This window comes from Calypte anna, chromosome 4A (genome assembly GCF_003957555.1).
Source record: "Calypte anna isolate BGI_N300 chromosome 4A, bCalAnn1_v1.p, whole genome shotgun sequence".
Taxonomy (NCBI): domain Eukaryota; kingdom Metazoa; phylum Chordata; class Aves; order Apodiformes; family Trochilidae; genus Calypte; species Calypte anna.
The window spans coordinates 40,060,718-40,083,271 of NC_044248.1; the positions used below are offsets into that span (position 1 = coordinate 40,060,718).

The following is a 22,554-nucleotide window of genomic DNA, read 5'->3' on the forward strand; positions in this document are numbered from 1 at the left end:
CTTGGGCTGTGCAAAATCACTGTAGTCTTGTGGGGCCCTCAGTTCAGGAAGGAGATTGAGGTGCTAGAGCAGGTCCAGAGAAGAGCAAGGAGGCTGTGAAGGGATCCAGCACAAGTCCTGTGAGGAAGGGCTGAGGGAGCTGGGGGTGTTCGGTCTGGAGAAGAGGAGGCTCAGGGGAGACCTCATCACTCTCTACAACTCCCTGAAAGGAGGTTGGAGCCATGTTGGTTGTAGCAGCTGTCAGTAAGACAAGAGGCCATGGGCTTAAGCTCTGCCAGGGGAGGTTTAGGTTGGAGATTAGAAAGAATTTCTTTACCGAGAGGGTGATCAGACATTGGAATGGGCTGCCCAGGGAGGTGCTGGATTCTCCGTCCCTGGAGGTTTTTAAGAGACTGAATGTGGCACTCAGTGCCATGGGCTGGTAACCATGAGGGGAGTGGATCAAGGGTTGGACTTGATGATCTCAGAGGTCCTTTCTAACCCAAATGATTCTGTGATTCCCTGACCAAACAAGTCAGGAGAACTAAAATTCCTGCTCTACAGGTCCTCCTCAGCCTACCTAAGCCTCTGACCTATCTCACACCCCCTCGCCACTAGGGACTCCTCTCCCCTCACTAGCTCTGGTCCAACAACAAGGACCGAGACAACAGTGAAAAAAAATTTTTTTTGGAATGGAAGTATTGCCATGGCAATCCTCCAGCACCACACACCAGGCATTCCCCTGCCCTCATCCAAAATGGCGGCGGCCGCACTGCCTCAGAGCCGCGCCCCGCGGAGGCGGAGCGGAGGAGCGGGAGGCAACGCCCAGGGAGCGCAGAGCGCATGCACAGCACCAGGCGGGCGGTGGGCTGGGCAGAAGATGTCGGCGCAGGGGGATTGCGAGTTCCTGGTGAAACGGGCCCGCGAACTGGTACCGGGGGACCTGTGGGCGGCCAAGGCCTGGCTCATCACAGCGCGGAGCCTTTACCCCTCAGACTTCAACATACAGGTTAGCGATGGCACCCGCTGGACACACGGCTACCCCCTTCTCCTCACACGGCCTTGCGGCGGCCCTGCCTGACGGGCCCTTTGGGCCAATGGTTGCCGTGGTGACGGGCACCCGGCAGCACCTCCAGCCACTGCTGCGGGTTCGGTACTGACTTGGGGAGAAGGACTAATTGTAAAGTTACACAGAGGGGTTATGTTCATTCAGCGCTGGGCGCAGGAGGGGATAATTCCTCAGAAATTCGTGCGCACCAATGCCGCATTTAGGCCTTTGTTGTATACAGTTGTGTTTACATATTCATTACATTTCGCAATAGGCCTATACATATATACATATTTCAAAAGAGACTGGATGTGGCACTCAGTGCCATGGTCTAGCAACCGCAACGGTGGTAAAAGGGTTGGACTCGATGATCTCTGAGGTCCCTTCCAACCCAGCCAGTTCTATGATTCTATGATTCTATATTCATCACCTACTCCTGCTTTGTATTAAAATTAGTCCCAAGAGGTCATTTTCATGATCTTCTCCCTCCTGCGCTTGCGTAGTGTCTCTTGATGGTGGTCGTGGGGATGAAGTAAAAATGAAGTAAAGGTCTTTCTCTGGGTAAACTTTTCACCTTTTCTTCTCCGGGCATGCGCATTTCTTCAGCCAAGCCGACAACACGTTCTGTTTCTTATCTCAAGGTTGCTGTAGTTACCAGTTTAGCACATGTATTTCCCTTAAAATTTACCTAAACAATTTCTTAGCTTCTATTAAACAAGCATTCTGTGTTAGCTTCTGTCAGGTCAATGTGACCCCTAGACAACTACTAGCAGGCATTTTATATTAACCTTTACATCAGTACTGGGGCGGGGTCTGGTTCTGCCGGCACAGACAGACCCAGAACCCATGGCAAAAGTGCCGTGCAGCACCGGAACCATCCAGGCCTTGTAGCCAGGTAGAACCTTGGCCCATCACCCCCAGAGCTGTCTGACTCAGCACTTAGAATCATAGAATCATAGAATTGGCTGGGTTGGAAGGGACCTCAGAGATCATCAAGTCCAACCCTTGAACCACCGTTGCGGTTGCTAGACCATGGCACTGAGTGCCACATCCAGTCTCTTTTTAAATATCTCCAGGGATGGAGAATCCACCACTTCAGTGGGCAGCCCATTCCAATGGCTGATCACTCTTTCCGTAAAGAAATTCTTTCTAATATCTAACCTAAACTTCCCCTGGCACAACTTAAGACCGTGCCCTCTTGTCTTGTTGAAAGTCGTTTGGCAAAAGAGACCAACCCCCCCCTGGCTACACCCTCCTTTCAGGGAGTTGTAGAGAGTGATGAGGTCTCCCCTGAGCCGCCTCTTCTCCAGGCTGAACACCCCCAGCTCCCTCAGCCTCTCCTCATAGGGTCTGTGCTTGAGTCCCTTCACCAGCCTGGTTGCCCTCCTTTGGACCTGCAAAGGTCTGGAATCTGCAACCCAGATTTTGCTCAGTTCTTTGTCATGTTTCATTCCTTCCAGAATTCACGGGACAGTGTCCAGTGGTTAAAAATAAAAATAAAAACCCACCTGGATTCATTCCTGTATAATCTACACTTTGTGACCCTGCTCTGGCAGGGGGTTGGACCCGATGATCTCTCGAGGTCCCTTCCTACACCAAACATTCAGTGAAAAGTGGTGTTTTTTTCATAACTGAAGGGGTGGTCCCTTTCTGCTTCGTGTGTTTGCACATGGTGAAACTTCTGTGGTTTTCTGTTGCAAAAAATAGCTCTTTCTAGTAAAGCACCTCTCTTGCCTGTAGCTTTTTGGAGGGTTTTGCATTGCACTTGGCTGGAAACAAACTGGTCAAAGAACTCTAAATTCTCACTAGGTTTTTTATTTGTGTAAAAATAAAGCCAGCATGTTAATATTAGAGTACTTGTCATGGAGAAGTTTATGCATAATTCAATGTGTGATGCCATGTGGTAGTCTAAACTCAAATCCTAATTTCTACAGCAAATGCTATTCAGGTTATTATTTAGTCTGAAAATTTTGAAGGGGTAAGGATTCTATTCAGTGGATAAGGAGGGTGCTGAAGGAGTTTATAGATAAGATCTCTGGTTACACATCTACTGTGGCAAGCAAATGTCAATCTTTTTAGCTTTCTGTTACTCAGACTGCTGTAGCAAAATGGGACAGTTTTTCTAGAGTGATTTATAAATGTGTTTATCTGATTTATAAATGTGTTCAGGGATGCCAATGTTCTGTTCTTCCATCTTGCAGTATGAGATGTACACTATTGAGAGGAATGCTGAAAGGACAGCATCTGCAGGCAGGCTGCTCTATGACATGTAAGTAACTAGAGCTGGAACTCTGGAATTATACCAGGTCTTCGTTTTCATAAATGTCAGAGTTTTCAAAAATATAATGTGGGTGTTCTTGGAAATCCATTTGGATGTATAAAGCAGAAAAGTTTATATTAATTAAAAATAAACAGGAAAAAAAGTTTTATTTTCCGTTTGCCTATGCACATTCTTTCGTAGGAAGGTTTTGCATTGGAAACAGATTTTGAGATCACTCACTGTGCATTCCTTGCCTAAAACTTTATTGCAGGTTTGTGAATTTTCCAGACCAACCTGCTGTATGGAGGGAGATCAGTGTTATCACAGCAGCTTTAAGGAATGACTCACAGGACAAGCAGACACAGTTTTTAAGAGGTAAGGATTCTGTTCACTGAATGGGGAGAGTCTTGAAGGAATCTCAAGGTAACCCTTCTGGTGTCTAGTGTGGCAAGTAAATGCCAGTTTTTTTTAACTTTGCATGTGGATTGCAGATTTTATTTGCTCATTACATCCTTAGAGATGTGTTAGGCTTAGGAAACACACATTAGAAGCTGTTCCCCATTGCTTTGTCTATGATGAAGGTAGATTAAGGCTGCCTGAACAACAAGCACTTAAAAAAAAGATGGCAGAGGAGTTAAGTGGAATGTGATTTAGGAATCTTTGTTCCACTGATAGGAGAAAACAATGAAGGATAATAAAAATTGGGTGAATTCATAGGGATGCATTGAGGGTGATGAAAAGAACAATGACCAGAGGTCTTGGTGTTCCCTCTTGGCAACCACAGGAAGTCTTGAAAGCAGGGTGACACGTTACAATCTGCTGTTTGAACCTCTGCTTCCTAAGATCTAAGGATAAGCAGTGTGTAACTGTGCATACAGGTTATTATTCCACTGAAGGAAACATTTGCTTTTTCCTGGGGTGTGGTTATTTTTCACAGAGAATACATTAAACATTAATGTATACATTATATATATATTTAATACATTAAAGGGAGAATATGTTTGTTTTTACTGTCTCGTTGGAAGTTCAAATTGAAAAAAATTACCCTTTAATAACAACAGTATGAATTGCTGAAGTGGACTATAAGTAAAAAAGTAACTGAATATTTTTGAAAAAGCATCTTAAAATACCAAATATTTAGGCATCAGAATTTTCAGTGTTCCCATCATTAACAGACTTTCTTGTTTGTTCAGATTCTGTGCATCTGCATAAACAAAGATTGATACTCATATGGTTATCTATGAAAAAAACAGCCATTTCTTTCCAGGAATACATACTAAAAGCAGAAAAAAACTATAAAGAAATCTCTTTCACTCTGCATGGCAAGGTGATATTGACTAATCATACCCTTTGTCAGTTGCCTTTACAATTTAGATATAGCAAGTTAATTTTTTTTTTTTTTTTTTTTTTTTAAAAAGGATTGTTTGAAACTCTTCCTGGTCGGGTCCAGTGTGAAATGTTGCTGAAGGCCACAGAGCAGTGTTTTAACACATTAGAAAGGGCAGAAATGCTACTGCTGCTTCTGCGACGGTTCCCAGAGACTGTGGTGCAACATGGGGTAAGAGAAGAGCTCATATTTGCTGTTCACAATGTTGGCATTCTGTTTCTTGAGGTTTTGCTGAAATATATTTTCCTTTGGCTAGTGAGAGAGTCAGTCTTTTTATTCAGGTTTCATTGTGGCTGATAGTTCAACTTGCTGAATCTTGAGGTTCCTACCAGGAAAGAATTGAGCAGAAAGCAAACTGAAACAAAGAAAAGACTTTTTTGTCTTGTAAGTGCAAGGAATATTCCCTGCTTTTTGAAAAAGCCAAATAACACAAATAAAGAGTTAAGAGGAGTATCACAGTGTAAGAAAGAATACAGCTTCAGAATTTTATCAGTAAATTGTCATTGTGGGCAGATTACTTGGAGGTTACAACCAGAGAAGCAGTGTGTTTGCTTTGACTTACAAAAATACAGCTGGATCTCTACAGCTGGACAGCCTACTTCATGTAAGGACAGTTTAAGGATAATTTTAAAGTAATTTAAAGACTGTATAACCTGTTAAAGTTCTGACACTGAGATGTTTTAGCTCATTTTCACTCATCTGGGCACATCTACTGGTAGAGTTACATGCACAATTTTTTCTTGGTTTTCTTTTGCTGTTTTATTAAGTAGGGGTGATTTAACTGTCTGTTTAGAGACTAGCTGAAGAAGTTCCTAAAACCACTGGGTCAGTGTTTGATTTTGACCTCTGCTTACACAGGTGGGCCTTGGAGAAACATTATTAGATGCTGAAAGTATTGAAGACCAAGAATCGCCAGTGAATTGTTTCAGAAAATTATTTGGTAAGAAAATAGTAATTTTCTTCTTGTATTATACAGCTTTTTAGTATTCTATTTAGTGAGATTCTGAGTTCAGTAAACTCATTTCAAGATACTAAGATGAGAAAACTGCTATAGTCAAAAGAGGTTCAGGCCACATTAGGCCAGGCTGACCATATTGATGTTACAGTCATTTGGGTGAGGTTCTTTGTGATCTTTTGTGGTGTATGGTCAGCCAGAGGTAGAGGCTTATGTTGCTGATTGAGAAAGCTTACTTGGACAAAATAAGGGCACACCTAAAGGATTTGTAAAATTTTATTTTTTTTTTTTTTTAATTTTCAGTTTGTGATGTTCTTCCTCTAATAATTAACAACCCTGATGTTCGACTTCCGTCCAGCTTGTTATATAAGTATCTGAATAAGGCAGCAGAATTTTATATTAACTATGTAACTAGATCCACACAGACAGAAAGCCAGTATCAAGGTAAGACTATTTTTACAAAATTAACCTTTCTTAGGATGTATTTTAGCATTCTTCAAGTGATGTCCATAAATGAAGAACACATTACTTTTATGCAGCATAGTCTGTACACAAACAAGGATTAACAGCAGTATTTGATTTTTCTTAGTTTTTTGATACCAGAGTACCTCATGATATTTCAAATACTCAGTCAGGATGCTTATGGTGCTTCAATTATTCAGAAATAGGACAAAATGTCCAAGCTCTTTTGTGAAGAGATAAGTAAAGAATGATTACCCTGAAATCTCCAACGTATGTTTTTACCCATCTTCTTGAAAACAAATCAGTTGGCTTGATATCTTTGTGAAGAGGAAAATGTGCTGCTTTTCCTAGGTTCACAAGATTCCTCTGATATTATGTCTCCAAGCAAGCGTGGCTCTCAGAAGTATGTAATAGATGGGCTCTCAGAAAAATCATCTCAGATTACAGATCCTTGGGAGAGGCTGTTTAAAATATTGTCTGTGGTGGGAATGAGATGTGAATGGCAAATGGATAAAGGAAGAAGGTGAGAAATGTGTACTTTTCCAGGTATTTATTCTTAAGGAGAATTTGGCTTTTTAATTCATAATGAGAGTGGTTGAAGAAGGATTTTAACATTAGGACAATTTGTAGAAATTCAGTGCAGCTTTTCTTTCAAGACTAAAACAAAAATGCAGGCAGCACATTTAAATCGATCTCTGAATCTTCACTGATGAAAGGCATGCCTAAGATCTACACTGCTGTGGAATATCCTTCCGTGGGTGAAGCCCAAAAAGGCCTACAAAACTATTTAGAAACAGAAGTTTAAGCCTTTTAACAGTAAAGGTATTTATTTTCGGATCCGGGGAACTCCCAGCTTGCGCTGGACAAAGAGTTCCACTGGTCAGGTAAAAGGGTTAGGTTATTTATACAGTTAAGAGGGGAGGTTGCAATATCCTTACATACATAGTCATAAGATTGCAACATGTAATTATAGTATTCATAACAGGTGGAGTCATCTTTTGGGGGTATGTCTCGGGGTCTCTGGGGGTCTTCAGATGAAGTAATGAAGTCTTCCTCTGGGTTGAACTTTTTACCTTTCTTGATTCTTGCTGAATTCATTATATTGTTACAAGGCAATATCAGACCCTAGCCATAACTTTCCCCTGATCTGCTGGCTGTGACATCTTTATGTTCTTTGTGTGCAGATGTTCACATTCCTTTGGTGCCTAGTTAGCCTTGGCAGTGTCTTGTTTTAAGAACAAGACCTACACTTTTAATTATCTTCGAGACAGAAGTTAGGCTCGTTAGGGCCTTGTTTTCTTCACACTGTTTCAGTGGAAAATTACAGGAGTTAATCCAGTCAGGGTCTTCCTCTGTTTCATTGGTGCCCCAGCAAAGAGAAACATGGTAGTTGTTTAGTGATGTTTCATTCCCAGCCTGCACTGATGTGCAGCTGGGGGATTTCCTCAGTCAAAAGGTGAAGTTTTTTATACCCACTATACATTCTTTCCTTTTGGAGTCTGTGTAACATACTGAATTCCTCTTCTCTGTCTTCCTCAGAAGTTATGGTGATATTTTGCACCGAATGAAAGACCTTTGCAGATACATCAGTAACTTTGATAGTGATGCACATGCTAAATATAAGAATCAAGTGGTGTATTCAACGATGTTGGTTTTCTTTAAAAATGCATTCCAGTATGTCAGCAGCATCCAGCCCTCTCTCTTCCAAGGTTAGTTTCTAATGATTCAACTTTTGTAAAGTGGTCTTTGTGATTCCATTGCTAATGTCTAAAAGATCTTCTCATTAGCTTTTTGAAACTATGATCTATGTGGGTCTTCTTCAAAATTCTCTCAAGCCATTAGTCTTACCAGCTCTTATTTTGGAAGTAGACTGGTAGGGAAAAGAAGTTGTCCTCTTAATCCAATAGCATTGAGCTTTAATCTGTGACCTTCTCATGTGCATGGCCTTGGAATAAACCTCTTGAGAGAAAACTTTTCAATGTATTTCTCTTACATAATTCATACCTGCCTTGCTGGAGACTTGAGAAATGAATGAGGCAGTTCACACCACTCCTAACTTTCGGGCTCTCTGCAGGCTTGGCAAGAGTTGCTATTTGGGCTGATGCTTTTTGGGATTTATTTATAACACTCTGTGCTAGAAATCAATTAAAACTGTGTAATCTTAGATTTTAGAGCTCAGTTAGACATAAAAACACTCTTTGTATGGCTGTGTAACCTTCAGTAATGTAAGGTTTGCAGCCTAAGTCAAGGGTGAGGTTAAGTTTTGTAGGACTGGAGATTTTGGAATAAAGGCTTCAGTGTGCTTGCCTGCTACTGAGAAGAGAACATTTCTTTGGAAAGCAAAGCACTTAACTGGTATTCATTTACATCAGTATGAGTAAAAGAAAAACCCCACTCCTTTTTTCTTGGGAGTTAGAAGTAAGCAGCTATTGGAATTCTAGTAACAAAACTCTCCCAGCATCCCAGTTGTGGTACTCTCATGTCTGTTACATGGATGGGATTTCTTTATGACCTGGCTTTGTTTTCAATGGAATACATGATGGTACAGGGAGGTGTTGTAGCCTTTGTGTAGGAAGCATTTCAATAGTGGTATTTAGTTTGACCCTAGTCAAAAGTAATAACATTATTTGTTGCTGGTTTTTGTAACATGAACAGTAGACTCTACACATCCCTTCTGAGTCAATGGGAGAAACCTAATATGGGTACTTTTATGTCAATGGATTGTCCCTACATTAAGCTCTCTAATTAGTGAATGAGGCCTTAGTCTCCTATTTTTCTGCAAAGAGTAATAAAATAAATGCACATACTGAAAATACTTGTCCACACTATTGTTTTTACTGGTGGAGACTTCAGAAAGGGAAAATAGCTCAACAGATTTCACCTTTCCATTGTATTTCTCTTTGTCTGAGTTTTTCACATCTATATACAATTTGTGCAGAAAGAGAAAATGTTTTCAGAAGGAAAGCTTTCTCAGTAGTGGCTGAGATTAAGAAGTATTGTTTCTGTTTCATATCTAATGAAACTTAAGCACTGACATCTGAAATAAGAGGTACCAGATCCCACCAGATGGTCTGTGACACCAGTGGAAGAAGAAATTATGTCTTCTGCAAAGTACAGCTTCTCTAGAAACCTGGAAGAGTGATGATGGGCTCTGACAGTCAACTAAATGCTTAATTCTGTACACTGAAATCAGTGGGGGGAAAGCTGACACTTAGTGATGCCACTTGGGAAATTTTGTGATAAAATATGCTCACTTCCTTGAGGCATCAGCACCTGTCATCACGTTGCTTTGGTTCCTCATGGGAACATTCTGAGAATATTGCTGTGCTTTGCCACTTTCTGTTCACCTGTTGAATGGTTGTACTCAGATAAAAGCAAATAATGCTTGATGAGGGAACACCTGCCTGAGTATTTCTTTTAATATATATGAAAGGAAATAAGAAAAGGATTGAAAGGTACTCTGAGGCTCTCAAGAAAACCCTTGTGACAGCTGCTAAGTGCATTCTGACCTGTACTGTAAGGCTGCTTTGGGAAAACCTTACCAGCATAGTTTTAGCTTATGCAACTTAAGTGAATTAATTTCAGATTTTTTTCTCTAACATTATAATCATCACTGGTGAAGGAAACAAAACCAATTCGATGTAGGCACGGGACCTTTCAGATAAGTTTAGAACAATTTTTAATCAATTTGTCTTTAAATCCAGGTCCAAATGCTCCAAACCAAGTCCCACTGGTTCTTCTTGAGGATGTGACCAACATCTATGGTGATACAGATATTGATCGTAACAAACACATACACAAAAAGAGGAAACTTGCTGAAGGAAGAGAAAAAACAATGGTAACTTCTGGAATTTAGGCAATAATGGGTGTGGCACAAATGTAGTAGACATTTTTAGAGCTACCTTGGAATAGCTGTTGATGACCACAGTTTGCAAACAGACTTTTTTTGCTAAAGGCAGTCAGAATAAAACAGTTTTTGTAGCAATTGCTGAAGGCATGTATGTGCTGATGTGAATACTTGAGCTTGAAGGAGTTCAGTAGAGAGTGCAGAAGCTGTTAAAAATTGTAGCCGTAGCAGTCAGGTGTTCTACAGCTAATTCTGCAAACTAATTGACTTTTCATGATTTAGAACTGTGAATACTGTTTATCTCACTACACCACTGAGTTTATTGGTAGCAACCCAGATTGTTCTAAAACTAAAAGAAGCTAAGCAAAAAGTCATTTAAAGGCACTTAAACCAGGACAATGGCATCTTCAGTACAGAAGTGGTTTTGTGTGTTGAGTGGAATTCCTGTGACTTTAGAGTTCTTTGAAATAAGTATAATTTAAGAAGTGTAACATTTTTGGTTTTTACCAACTCTCAAGCAGAGCTCAGATGATGAGGATCCTTCTGGGAAGGCACGAAGTCGTCACATTACAGTAAACAAGGCAGATCTGCCAAACTCTGTTGAAGTATTAGAGAGCTTTAAACTGGCAAGGGAGAGCTGGGAGCTGCTCTACTCTCTGGAGTCACTTGACAAAGGTAAAGCCACCTGCATGCAGAGTTGCATTTAGGATTCATTGCTCTGCACACAAGTAATTTTACAATTGTTAAAATTGCTGTCATTTTGAATTCTTAAAATAGAATTTACTGTGGACCCTGTGTATTTTCAGTCTAAATTCCAATAAGAAGATTTACCATTTGTTACTTTTCTGAATATTTTGTCCCTGGTTTTAGTTTCATTTCTTTATGCCTCTTTGCTTATTCACCCCCACTTCTGGAAGCAGCTTATTCTGAAGGGGCAGTTGATTAGTGGAAGTACTGATAATACTCAGTGAGGATGTGCTGCTAATGCTTGCTGAAGATGTGTCTTTACTACATCTCTCTGGCAATAGCTGGTGTGATAGTCTTGGAAACAAATCTCTCTTTTAAAAAGCAGGCAAATAGTACCACCTGGCTGCTTTTAGTTTTGCCTAAAACTGAGAAGTATAATCAAAATAGGATTTTATAAGCAGAGAGTACTGTATGTTAGAATGATTTCACATACTTACTCTTTTGTTTTTATACTTCTAAATACAGCTATTTCTTTTTCTAGATAACCAATTTTTAACCCAAAGCTGTGAAATGCTTAATATTCTCTTTTTCTTCTTTGGCCACTTATGCAGAGTTCACCAGAATTTGTTTGTCATGGAAAACAGACACCTGGCTTTGGTTAAGGATTTTTCTTACAGACATGATCATCTACCAGGTAAGAAATAAAGGAAAAAACATTACATTGCAATTCCTTTTAGTGAACAGCTGTTCAATTAGCCACTTTGACTGCTTTAAGATTCTGCTGATTTTATTCTTTAAAGCATGAACCTTTTGGGGATGGAATCAGACCATTCTTCTCACAAGCTAGGTATCCTACTTAGGATATTCCCATACCAGTAGCTGTTTTGTAATGTGGAGAAGACCTCTGTGTTTGCTTTTTGAGCAGTATATATATACATATGTATATATATATATAGTTAAAGAGGAAAAGTGCACTTTGTTCCTCTATCAGTGCATTCAATTGGAACACAAAAAACATTTCAAACAGCAGAATATTTTAGCACATCTCAGTTAAAATTTATCATTCTCCTCAGAAATTAGGCCAATTTTACTCATTACAAATACCATTTATAGGACAAAACTTGTTCTTCCATACTTTTAATTTAGGGATATTTTATTTTTGCCTGTACTTGTACCTGAAGAAGAGCTCTTTCCTTTATTAGTCTAAATAAAGTAATTATGAGTGTAGATGAATGTGATTGTTTGTTTCAGTTATAAATGCAGGTTTGTAAACAGGCCTTTTAAAGGTCTGTTTGTCTTTCCACTGCTTTGCCAGTGGTTGATTCACACTCCTGTACACAGCACATCACTGGAGAGTGTTCTGCTAGATTAAAATGTTGAGACCCTGTTACTTGGACACACTTTGATTTGAAAGTTTTCTGTCAGGGAATTTTTATTTCTGTCTTTCTCTCCACTGTATACAGAAGATCCTAACACTGACTTCTATATCTTTTTTTAAAGGGTCAGTACAAAAAAGCAATTAGCAGCCTACATCACTTGGCAGCTCTTCAGGGCTCTCATTCTCCACAGCAAATCACTGGGCAAGGATCACTAGAAAATCAGAGAGCACTGATCCAGTTAGCAACTTGCCACTTTGCCCTTGGGGAATATCGGGTATGTCCAGCATTCCATACACTTTTCCATAGGCTCTGGGGTTCCCATTTGTCTTCTTCCACACTGACTGACTCTCCATTATTACTTCTTCTATGTAGCCTGTTTGGTAGTTTTGATTTGGTTGGCTTGGTTATGATTTTCCATAGCTACAGGTGTTTGAGTTGTTGGTAAATGTAACCTTGAATTTTAATTCCTTAACTTCACTGAAACTTCTAAGTATTGAGGGAAAATTTGTAGGTATAGGCTTCATGTCAGGGGAAAGAAAAGGATTATAGAACAAAACCCTTCTGTGATCAGCTTAGAAAAGAGTTTTTATCAGCTGACAGTATATGAGATTCAAGAACAATATTACCTGGCCTGACCTCTGAGCTTACTTTACCTTTGCAATATATATTTCATGTTTTTAATATTACAGGAGTGCATGGTGGACTGAGGAGTCAGTGTCAGCACTAGTAATAAAGTCTGGGTCTCATAGGATATAATAACATCATATTAGTACTACTGGATAAGTCTTTTTGTCCTTTCCAGTTTACTGTTTTTTCATTGGGAAAATGAAATTGGAAATGTGATAGTATATCCCCACAGACTTTTATTGCCTCTAGGAAATAGCATTAAAAAATTCATTGCCTTTCTGTTATGCTGTCAGATTGCCATTTTCCTTTCTATATTTACCATGGGCAGAAAAAGCTTTAAAAAAACCATTCTAAGAATTCGTTTGAAAACTATTCTTTTAAAATAAAATAGGTTTTGATTGCAGTTGTATTGATCTTAGACTTATGAAACAAAGAATGACATTGCATATATTTTCACAATTAAAATGACTCATGTAGGCTTTCAGCAAAAATGACAGCTAATATCTTTTTTTCTCAGCCAAACTAATTTATGCATTAGGTCTCAAGGTCTAGGAGAGAATTTTGTGATTTTTTTAAAAAATCATTATTAGCATATCTGAATTTTATGAACTTTAATTTAGACTTAGCATTATCATCTTTCTCTTGTTCTTTTCATAGCAAACATGTGAAAAAGTGCTTGACCTCATGTGCTGTATTTTACTTCCAATACAAGAAGGAGGTAAAGTACAAGAGGAGCAACCTAAAGTAAAGTCTAAATTCAGGAAAGGTATGGAGTTGCTTCTACCCTAAACTCAGTGTCAGCTCAATTTTAGTTTGTATGTTTTGGTTGAGTATGTAACAGTTCTCTTTTTGTATTGTAAAGGAAGGAAGTTATTTATCTCTCTTGGTTTTGTGAGTAGTTTTCCTGCTGGTACTTTACTGGTGACAGACTCCTACCACAGAAAAAAAGAAGAAAAAAAATTAGCATATGTAACCTCACATTTTAAATAATTTGTAATTTACCTATAAAGTTTTCCTCCCCACCTGAGATTTGGCAGTTGTAGATTCAGTTTGCTCCATTCTGATTTCTTTCAAACTTGGATAACCTTGGAACCCCCTAAAGAAGTGTCTGATAAACTGTTCTGTTGCAGGGTCTGATTTGAAGCTCTGGCCATGTACCAGCAGAGCCATCATGCCTTACTGCCTTCATTTATTGCTAGCTTGTTTCAAGGTAAGTTATAGTCGAGGCTTTAAATTCCCTTATGTCTTTAGGGCCTGCTTCATGTATATGGAGTCCTGAAACTGCCTGGCCTTATCCTAGTGGTGGGTGTAGGGCTGTGCCTTAAGTGCTTCTCACCAAAATCAGAATCATAGAACCATAGGATGGCTGGGGATGGGGGGGACCTGACACATGGCAGGGACACCTCCCACCAGCCCAGATTGCTCAAGGCCCCATCCAACCTGGACTTGAACACTTCCAGGGATGAGGCAGTCACAACTCTCTTAGGCCACCTGTGTCAGTGTCTTACCACCCTCAAATTACAGAATTTCTTCCTAAGGTCTAACCTCCCCTCTTCAAGTTTTAAACCATTTCCCCTTGTCCTATCACTGTACACACGTGTGAAAAGCCCTACCCCTGATTTCTTGTAGCCCCCTCCAGGTACTGGAAAGCTGCTATAAGGTCACCTCACAGCCTCCTCCAGGCTGAACAACCCCAGCTTGTTTAGCCTGGCTTCACTGGGAAGGTTCTCCATCCCTCTGAGCATTTTTGTGGCTCTCCTCTAAACATGTTCCAGGAGCTCAATGTCCTTCTTATTTTGGGGATTCCAGAACTGGACACAGTGCTGCAGGTGGGGTCTCACAAGAGCAGAGGGGGAGAATTCCCTCCCTTAACCATCTGTCTGTGCTTATTTCAGTGCAGCCCAGGACATGGTTTGTTTTCTGGGCTGCAAGCACACATTGATGGCTCATGTTAAGCTTCTGGTCCAACAGGTCCTCCATTTCCAGTGCCCCATATCTATTGTGAAGCAGTACCTGGGAATGTGGGGGGGCAGGGAAGGGATTCTGCTGCCCCAGGGAGGTGCCTGTTTCCATTCACCCCCTTCACCTTGGTCCCCTCCTTCTGCCTGGTGACTGGAGGGCTTCTTGTGGCACCTCCACCTGGTGCCTTTGCCTAAAGGCACAAAATGGGTTTGTGTATGGTCTTTTTTTGTGGGAGAAGGGAGTGTTGATGGAGAAGGGTTTGTTTTGTCTTTTTTTCCTCCTTTATTCCTGTGAGGTTTGGGGAGAGGAGATAGGGAGAAAGATATTCTGAGATTATTATTTTGAAAAATACAAAAAGATAGTTTGAGATTGAATAATTCTCTTCAGACTTCCCTTTTAGGTCAGTGAAGAGAAATTGGTATTTTGATGAGATATTTCCAACCTATTTTAATATATATTAAGGCAGAATGAAATACCCTTCTAAATAATTTTTTTTTTTATTTGCACAGATGTGGGTGAGATGAATCCCATGTATTTATAAAAGCAAAATGTTTTTCTGACTCTCTCAATGTCAATTTTCTCCCTGAAGCTCAGAGCTTTCACAGACAGCAGAGATGATATGGCACTGGGCCACGTAGTTGTTCTGCTTCAGCACGAGTGGCCAAGGGGGGAGAACTTGTTCCTGAAAGCCATCAACAAAATCTGCCAACAAGGAAACTTCCAGTATGAGAATTTTTTCAACTATGTTACAAGTATCCTTTTTCTAATGAAGAATGTCTTTCACATCCAAAACTATGTGCTGGGGTGTTGAAAAAGCTGTCAGATACTTGTAGCAGCAGCTCTCTCTGTGGATTATATTCTGTATTTACTTCCAGATGATGTTGTTTAAGCACAAAACTGCCACTCATTCACTCACTCCCTGCGCTGGTGACACAGGGGAGAGAATCAGAAGGGTAAAAGTGACAAAACTTGTGGGCTGAGATGAAGACAGTTTCCCAGGTAAAGCAAAAGGTGTGCACGTAAGGAAAGTAATCCAATGAGGAAAATTAAAATGAGGAAAGAAAGAGGAAAGGGGAAAGGATATTGGAGAGGAAAGGTGAAAGGAAAGTAAAGGACAGGAAAGAAGGGAAAGGGAAAAGGAGAGGAAAAGGGAAAGAGAAAGGAAAAGGAAGATAAGGGACCAGTTCAGAAAACTAAAAAGGGTAGTATGTGGCATCATGGTGACATTTCTGTCTGTCCCAGCCTCAGAATGCACCACTTTGATAACTGCAAGTAAAACTGGAAGTAAAAAAAACCAGAGAATTTGTTCAGTGAGGTGGGCTTGCTTTACTTCTTTCTGACTGTAGGTAAGAAATGTGGAAAGAAATTGACTGATTTGTGTGTTTTACAGTTTAAAAAGCAACATTTCATTTGTTTGTGGAGATCTATGAATACATGCCATGATCTTTTATCACTTTTAGGAATGAGATATTTCAATAGCTGTTCATTTTGCCTGTCCTTTCAGCAATGTGGCTTGGATGTGGTGTGCTAAGAAGGAATGCTCTCTATCATTTTTTCCCTACTCAAATCTTTAATGTTTTCTTCAGATATTGATATGTTGGAGGAATTTGCTTATTTAAGAACACAGGAAGGAGGGAAAATTCATCTGGAACTGCTGCCAAATCAAGCAATGTTGATCAAGTAAGGATAAAAAAGCATTTACTGTTTTCTTTGGGAAAAAAAGAAAAAAGGGAGCATTCTGGTTGTCTTTGCTTTTATGTCATCTTCTAGATGTTGGGCTTGTCATGCCTGTGAGTTTAAATTTAAGGAGTTGACCAAGGAGTTCAAACAAGGCCATGAGTTTCTTTTTCTGTCTCTCCTGATGATTTGTGAATTCATTTTGGGTTTTTTCAACTTTCAACTCCTGCTTTTACAAAACTTTATTTAAGTGTGGCATTTGCTTTAGAATGTTTCATAGTAGAGTGGTAACTTTGCTCTTTCAACCAGACTTGGAATATACAGGAATTTTTAAAATAATTAGGCATGAGTGCATTGTGTTGTTAATGGTTTTGCCAAACAGTAATGCCAAACAAAAAGCACTTTTTGTAGTAAACCAACTTATGAAAGACCACTGAATGATGAAAAGCTTAGATAGAAAACTTAAATTACACTGCAGGTAAACTCTAGTGACCTTTCTCTCAGAACAAACAGGTCACCTCTTGCTATGTACTGGACAAGTTTATTCTGCTTAGCTTATTATGAGATGCTGAAAGAACTTAATAATTTGGATGAAATTCCTAGGTGTTCTTAGTTTTGAGTCAAGACTGAACAAGTATCTGCTGCAGGGTTTTAGTGGCAGAATGTTTTGGAATATCCTGGTTGTTTATTAGAGCTTGTGGTATTTTGCTTTATAAGAGGGGGACTGCTAAAGTTTGAAGTTCCAGTTTAGGTCAGTGTATTCTGGTTATTCACTAACAAGTGATGGGCTAAAGTTTTCATTTGAAAGATGGGAGCCTAACATTAGACAACTGGATTCAAATTTGGATTACTGAGTGGATTTTCCAGGGTTCTAGGTAACTTAACACAAAAATTAGATGCTAGGTGTAATTAAATAAGAAATACAAACGCTTAATTATGTGACAGAATTTTCTCTCTTAAACTTGACATTTTCAAACTCTTACCCTTGCTGTATCTCACTGCTTGTAACCATCTGTGTGAAAACAAGAATCAGGGTGTGCTGCATTGCATATGATGTTAATTAATAAATTTTTGCAGCTAAAGGGCTTAGCACTGAAGACTGTGCTTGGTAACTGTGCTCGATCAACAGTAATAGGTCTGTGCTGTTTCTGTGTGTCACAGCTTTTATTTTGATTGGCATGGTAGCTGTTACTGTTCTGACCCCACAGTCAGGAAGTAGGTAGCAAGTAATTTTTCTAGCAAGACAGGAATCTCTTTTTGACCATCTTTTGACCACTGTTTTATTTCCTGAATGACAGAAGAATGGTCCATTTCCTTCACTAGTGTGTTTTATGTGTCTGAGAGGTGTAGGACAGGAACCAGTTCATCAGAGAGCTGATGGGAGGGAGAGTTCAGAGCACAGTCCACTAACTGGAGACCACGTCTGCTCTTTTGGTACCCCAGATATTTTTTAGCTGACAGTGGCACTGGTTAGCTCACGGCTTCCCTCAGCTGGGGTTTTAGCTGAAGTGCAGCAGCACAGCCCTGTTTCCTGGGACAGTGGTTGGTAGGCTTTAAACCTGCAGACTGCCTTTCATCTTTGAAAGCTATCCTCACTTCTGGCTGTATGATCTGCTGCACCATCCTCCCAATAATTAGCAGGGGCTGCTCAGGTTCTGTTCAGCCATGCACAGGGAGACTCCCAAGTGTCCCATAGAATCCCAAAGGTGGTGCACTCACTCCTTTGCCTGATCTTTCCTCAGCATAAGTGCTCATTAGCAATGCTGCATTTTAATTGATGGGAAATGTATTACAGATGTTAAATGATTTTTATAAGGACAGATTTGTTTCGTGACTTATAGGACATTTTCTTCCCAGGTGAATTCCACATTCTTCTTCCAGTACTTTTCTTTGGTACTTTATACTTTATAGCAAATTATATTCTTTTTTTCTGAAACCAGGAAAGCAAGCTACAATGTGGTTTTCCAAAGCTGAAGTAAGATCTTGGTAGCCTGCAGAATTATAATCAGGACCTGCAAAATATATATATATAGCTTGTAAGCTGTAAACTTGTAAGCTTTCCCTTTGCTTGTATCGATTGTAGAAAAATGAAGGTCCTTGGTTTTAGTTTTAACTGGTGATGCAGCCAGCTCATTCTTTTTGCAGTGTCAACAAGACTTCTGTAAGCTCTGAATTCAGCCTCGAACAGTGTTTGAACTCCATTCTAGACAAGCCAGGATTCACAGTTTTACTGGTTATACATTTCATAGTGGCAATGTTAGCTAGTGAGGTTAAAGGGGAAAAGAACAATATGCAAGAAATGACTGCTTAACATAGTGCTTCTATTTTTTTTTATTTTTTTTTTTATGAATCTTACTCTAATTAGTCTAATCTCAGTCTACCAAACTGTATAAACTTGTGAAAGATGCTGAGAGTTCTGTCTCTAGTCACATTCTTTCCACACCTCCCCTTGGGGACAGAGTGGACTCAGTTGTTTTGAAGTGAAATAAAGTATCTTGAAAGTGTAATTTTTATCCCAGTTGTGCAGTTGGACATGTTTAGTTCTGAGTGCAGATCTTGCAAACAGTAATGAACATGCAGTTGCAGAGAATCCCTTTTGCAAACATCTGCCACTCAGGGACCAGTAGCATCGTGCTGTGCTTTTGTATTTTCTGTTCCCCATGTTCATTTTTCCAAGTACTGGACTCATTCATGCCAAGAACTCTTTACAAAATTATCTCATTTGACTGAGTAATTCCTGTGAAATTTTTATTTCAGGTTATTGTAGCTGTACTGTAGAGTGTTTCTGTACTGCTAAAATGTCCTGTCTTTATTTGTCTTTTATAAGCATACCTCTCCATCCATATTAATAAATTGTAGATACCAACCAAAATGTCCAGATGTAAGATCTGAAGGTATGCACCTGACTTGATATTATAGGTATGTAAGTGCAAGTCTTGCTTCTCTGCTCCATTCTTAGCATCCATGGGGATAAATGATGTACTCAGTATTCAGGTGCCTGTAAGATTTAGGTGACATTTAGGTTAAGAAACTAGACCTGTTTTCTATATACCAAACTTCTCATTTCTCCTTAGGTGGGGCATTGGATTTGCTCTAAGCAGGATGCTTGAGGTTATTATCTTGTGTTACGGATAGCACACAGAGATAAGGACTTAACTTCACAGAGAAGACAAACTGTCTTTCAGCTGAGACACCTTTTAGTGGCTAATTCATGTGGCCCTGGTCATCAATGGAAGGTTACTCTTGAGTGGGCAGTTGTATTCTGACATTGTGCTGTCCTCTAAAAACCATTTTTCTATGCTGTTTGAATTTGAAAAGGTGAAAAAGGCCATCTGTGGGCTAATGAAAAGATAATTAGGCAACTGGTAACAAACACTGTCATGTACTCTACTTGGCCAATACCTGCTGTGCATGCACTTGCCTTGGGCTCAGCAGCAAATCCCTTAACTCCAAGTTGTGGGCTTTCCCAGTTTGCTGACATGCTGGTGCCAGCTCTGCAGGGAAGCTGTGGTGTCTGATATGCTCCTCTCATTAAACCTTTCTTGACTGACATGCTTCTTGGAAAGAGCTACCACACTTCATCACAGTACAACTTGAATTGTTTTTGTGCACCTAACACTGTCCTTTCTCCCAGTGTAACTGTCCAAAAATCCATGTGTATATTTAGACCACAATTGCTGAACAGCCTTGCAGAGAAATCTGGGGATCTTTGCATGTTTGATGCTGTTAGGGTCCTGCACCCCTTTGGCTGCCCAGTGGTTGTATTGCTCTGTGGTCTCACCCAAAGTTCTTTGTTGCTCCTTTTTCTGGAGACTTGTTTTGCACCAGAGTGGGAGTTGGTGTGTGAGTGTTTGAATGCTGCTATTTGCTGTTTTTTAAAGGACTTCTAGCCCTCCCATGGGGTTACTGCAGCAGGAATTCATACCTGTGCTACAGCCCAGCATACAGACTGCTGACAGGTACCAAGTGGAATAACCCCACTCATAGTGTGCTGTGTTTTGTCAACATGTTTTACTGCCCATGGTTTTCAGCAATTTGTTACTCAGTATTTTTTTTTTTAATTTTTCTTTCCTCCATTTGTGCCTACATTGCCTGGCAGACCATGTTGTTCTATTATAACATTTATTTTTGTTTTTCCCATAAGTTGCCAGTATCTGTGTCCTTTCAATTCAATAATAACTGTTGATTTTAAAAAAAAAAAGTAGAAAACCCACCAAATTATACTGATGTCCAATCACATACTAGCAAGAGCAGAACCCTCTCTTTTCAAGATACTGGTTACTGGATCCTTTTGTAGCTACTTTTCTTCATTTGAGTTGTTCTGAATTCTGTGTTCTGTTTCCCAGCTCTTACATGACACATCTTCAAAGTGCTGCTGGCTTGCTCAGTACCTCTATGTTGCATATTCTCCTTCAGGTTGTAGCTGACCACAGTGACATAGTGCAGATGGAAAGCAGGGGTTATCCCATAACTTCTGAATATGCTGGAGTATTTTCAGTGCAGTTTTGCTCATGAGTTAAGTGCCCAGTAATTGCCAGGGTAGTCTCTTCTTTGCCTTTTTCAGGTGTTACAGAGGTCTCTGCTGTTGTAGCAGAAAAGTTTCTTCTCAAATGCTGGACTTGCTGATTTAAGTGAAGGTGGGGTGGTATTGTTGGTGGAGGGCAATTCCTAGACTTTTCTTTTTCTTGCTTACAGCCTCTCTGGGTTTCATTTTTATTTCCATTCTGTCTTCCAGTGTGCTTGCTGGGTTCGGTCCAGCTCTTTCCTTCTTAGCCATGACTCAGAATTTACCTCAACATTAACATTATGGTTTTCTCTCTTATTTAATTTATGCTGCTCCTTTACTAGTGCTAGGGCTCTCACTTCAGGGGACATCTTTTGCTTCCCTTCCCAAGTAGGGCTTTCATGCCAATGTTATGAAGCTTTAATCTTACTTATCCAGTCCTGGATCAATGCAAGTAAAGTATAGTGCTTTGGCAATCCAGAATGTTGGTTTAAGGACAAGATTTAGGTATCAAGAGCTACAGGCCAGCAAAAGGGCTGGTGATAAGGACAGCGTTTAACAGGGCAATATCCCAAGAGCTTTCCCAGCCAGCATCACTTGAGCTTGCTCAGTAGGTGGACTGAGAAGTTCTGTTTGAAAACAAGTGCTGAACTTCTGCTCAGAATACCTGTAATCCCTGCCTGGTGTCTCCACAGAAGACGGCTTCTACTGATGCAGGCTCACAGCCTGGCTTGATTTGGGCTTTATGTTGGCCTCTAAAGTGTTGACTGTGCCTTTCATTAGTCAGAATTATCAGTGCCCACAGGATTACATATAGCTGCTTCCTGCACTTCCCTACTGGCACAAGGTGCCCTCTGCTCTTTTATTCCTCCAGAGAAAACAAGTTCATCTTTTCACTCTTCTTTGAACCCCAACCCTTTATAGAAGTGATTGCAAGGAGGAAGTGACCCGGGCAGCAAAGGCAGATAACAAAAAAAACCAAAACAAAACAAAAAATTCCTTTCCCCAAGCAAGATGACTTTACATGCTGGGTTAAGAAAACAGGTTTTCCTGTTAGCTAGAAGAGCACCATTCCCTTCCCCCAACAGTCACAGTCAAAGCAGTGAGAACACAGACTTCTGTGGAACTTCTGTTGAAAGACCTGTAAGCTACTAAAAATGACTGAAAAAAATAGCATAGCACGGGCTCTTTGGCTCTCCTTATAGAAACTCAGACACGGACAGTAGATCTACAATGAGTGACATGCAGAACCTTTTAAATTACTGTAGTGCACCAAATAACCCTGTTTTTATTTTGTCTGTCTCTCTCCTCTCCATGGCTGAAGGCACCACACAGTTACCCGGGGTATCACTAAAGGAGTGAAGGAAGATTTCCGCCTGGCCATGGAGCGCCAGGTCTCACGCTGTGGGGAAAACCTCATGGTGGTCTTGCATAGGTTCTGCATTAATGAGAAAATACTGCTGCTTCAGACTCTTGCTTGAATGGCCTCCATGCCTCAGTGGATGATGATGCAGTGTCTCGTGGAGAGGGGGGAGGCTCTTGCTTGTATCAACAGCAGCGTGGCACTGGAACACCCATCACTTTTCCAAGGAGTCAAAGAAGTTCCCCTTGTGAGGTACAGGTTTTGCAGTATGCAAACACTACTCAGTGTTTGTCCATCACTTGGTTTTCCTATGTGAGTAGTTCAGACTTTATAAATAAAACTTTGTTTAGGAAGTTTTCTGTAATATGTCCTATTTGTTTTAGGGTTTTTTTTTCCATAGCATCTTATTTTTTTCCA

General features: G+C 40.2%; 1 protein-coding gene across 6 annotated transcripts; it reads left to right on the plus strand.

Moving 5' to 3' along the window:
* Nucleotides 1–832: 832 nt before the first annotated feature.
* On the plus strand, nt 833–22,531 carry INTS10 (integrator complex subunit 10). 6 transcript variants are annotated; one of them, XM_030449713.1, is made up of 18 exons: nt 849–988; nt 3,229–3,296; nt 3,559–3,662; nt 4,706–4,845; nt 5,533–5,614; nt 5,933–6,073; nt 6,443–6,614; nt 7,631–7,800; nt 9,796–9,929; nt 10,457–10,613; nt 11,237–11,319; nt 12,126–12,278; nt 13,289–13,397; nt 13,762–13,841; nt 15,183–15,345; nt 16,180–16,273; nt 20,152–20,229; nt 22,099–22,531. In XM_030449713.1, the coding sequence occupies exons 1-18, from the start codon at nt 860–862 to the stop codon at nt 22,253–22,255; spliced, it is 2,214 nt and encodes a 737-aa protein (XP_030305573.1). In that variant the 5' UTR covers nt 849–859; the 3' UTR covers nt 22,256–22,531. The 6 variants fall into 6 exon arrangements, with proteins under 6 accessions (XP_008497812.1, XP_030305573.1, XP_030305574.1 ...); XM_030449714.1 differs by having other exon boundaries at nt 10,460–10,613; XM_008499590.2 differs by lacking the exon at nt 20,152–20,229 and having other exon boundaries at nt 833–988; nt 10,460–10,613; nt 22,099–22,490.
* Nucleotides 22,532–22,554: the final 23 nt, after the last annotated feature.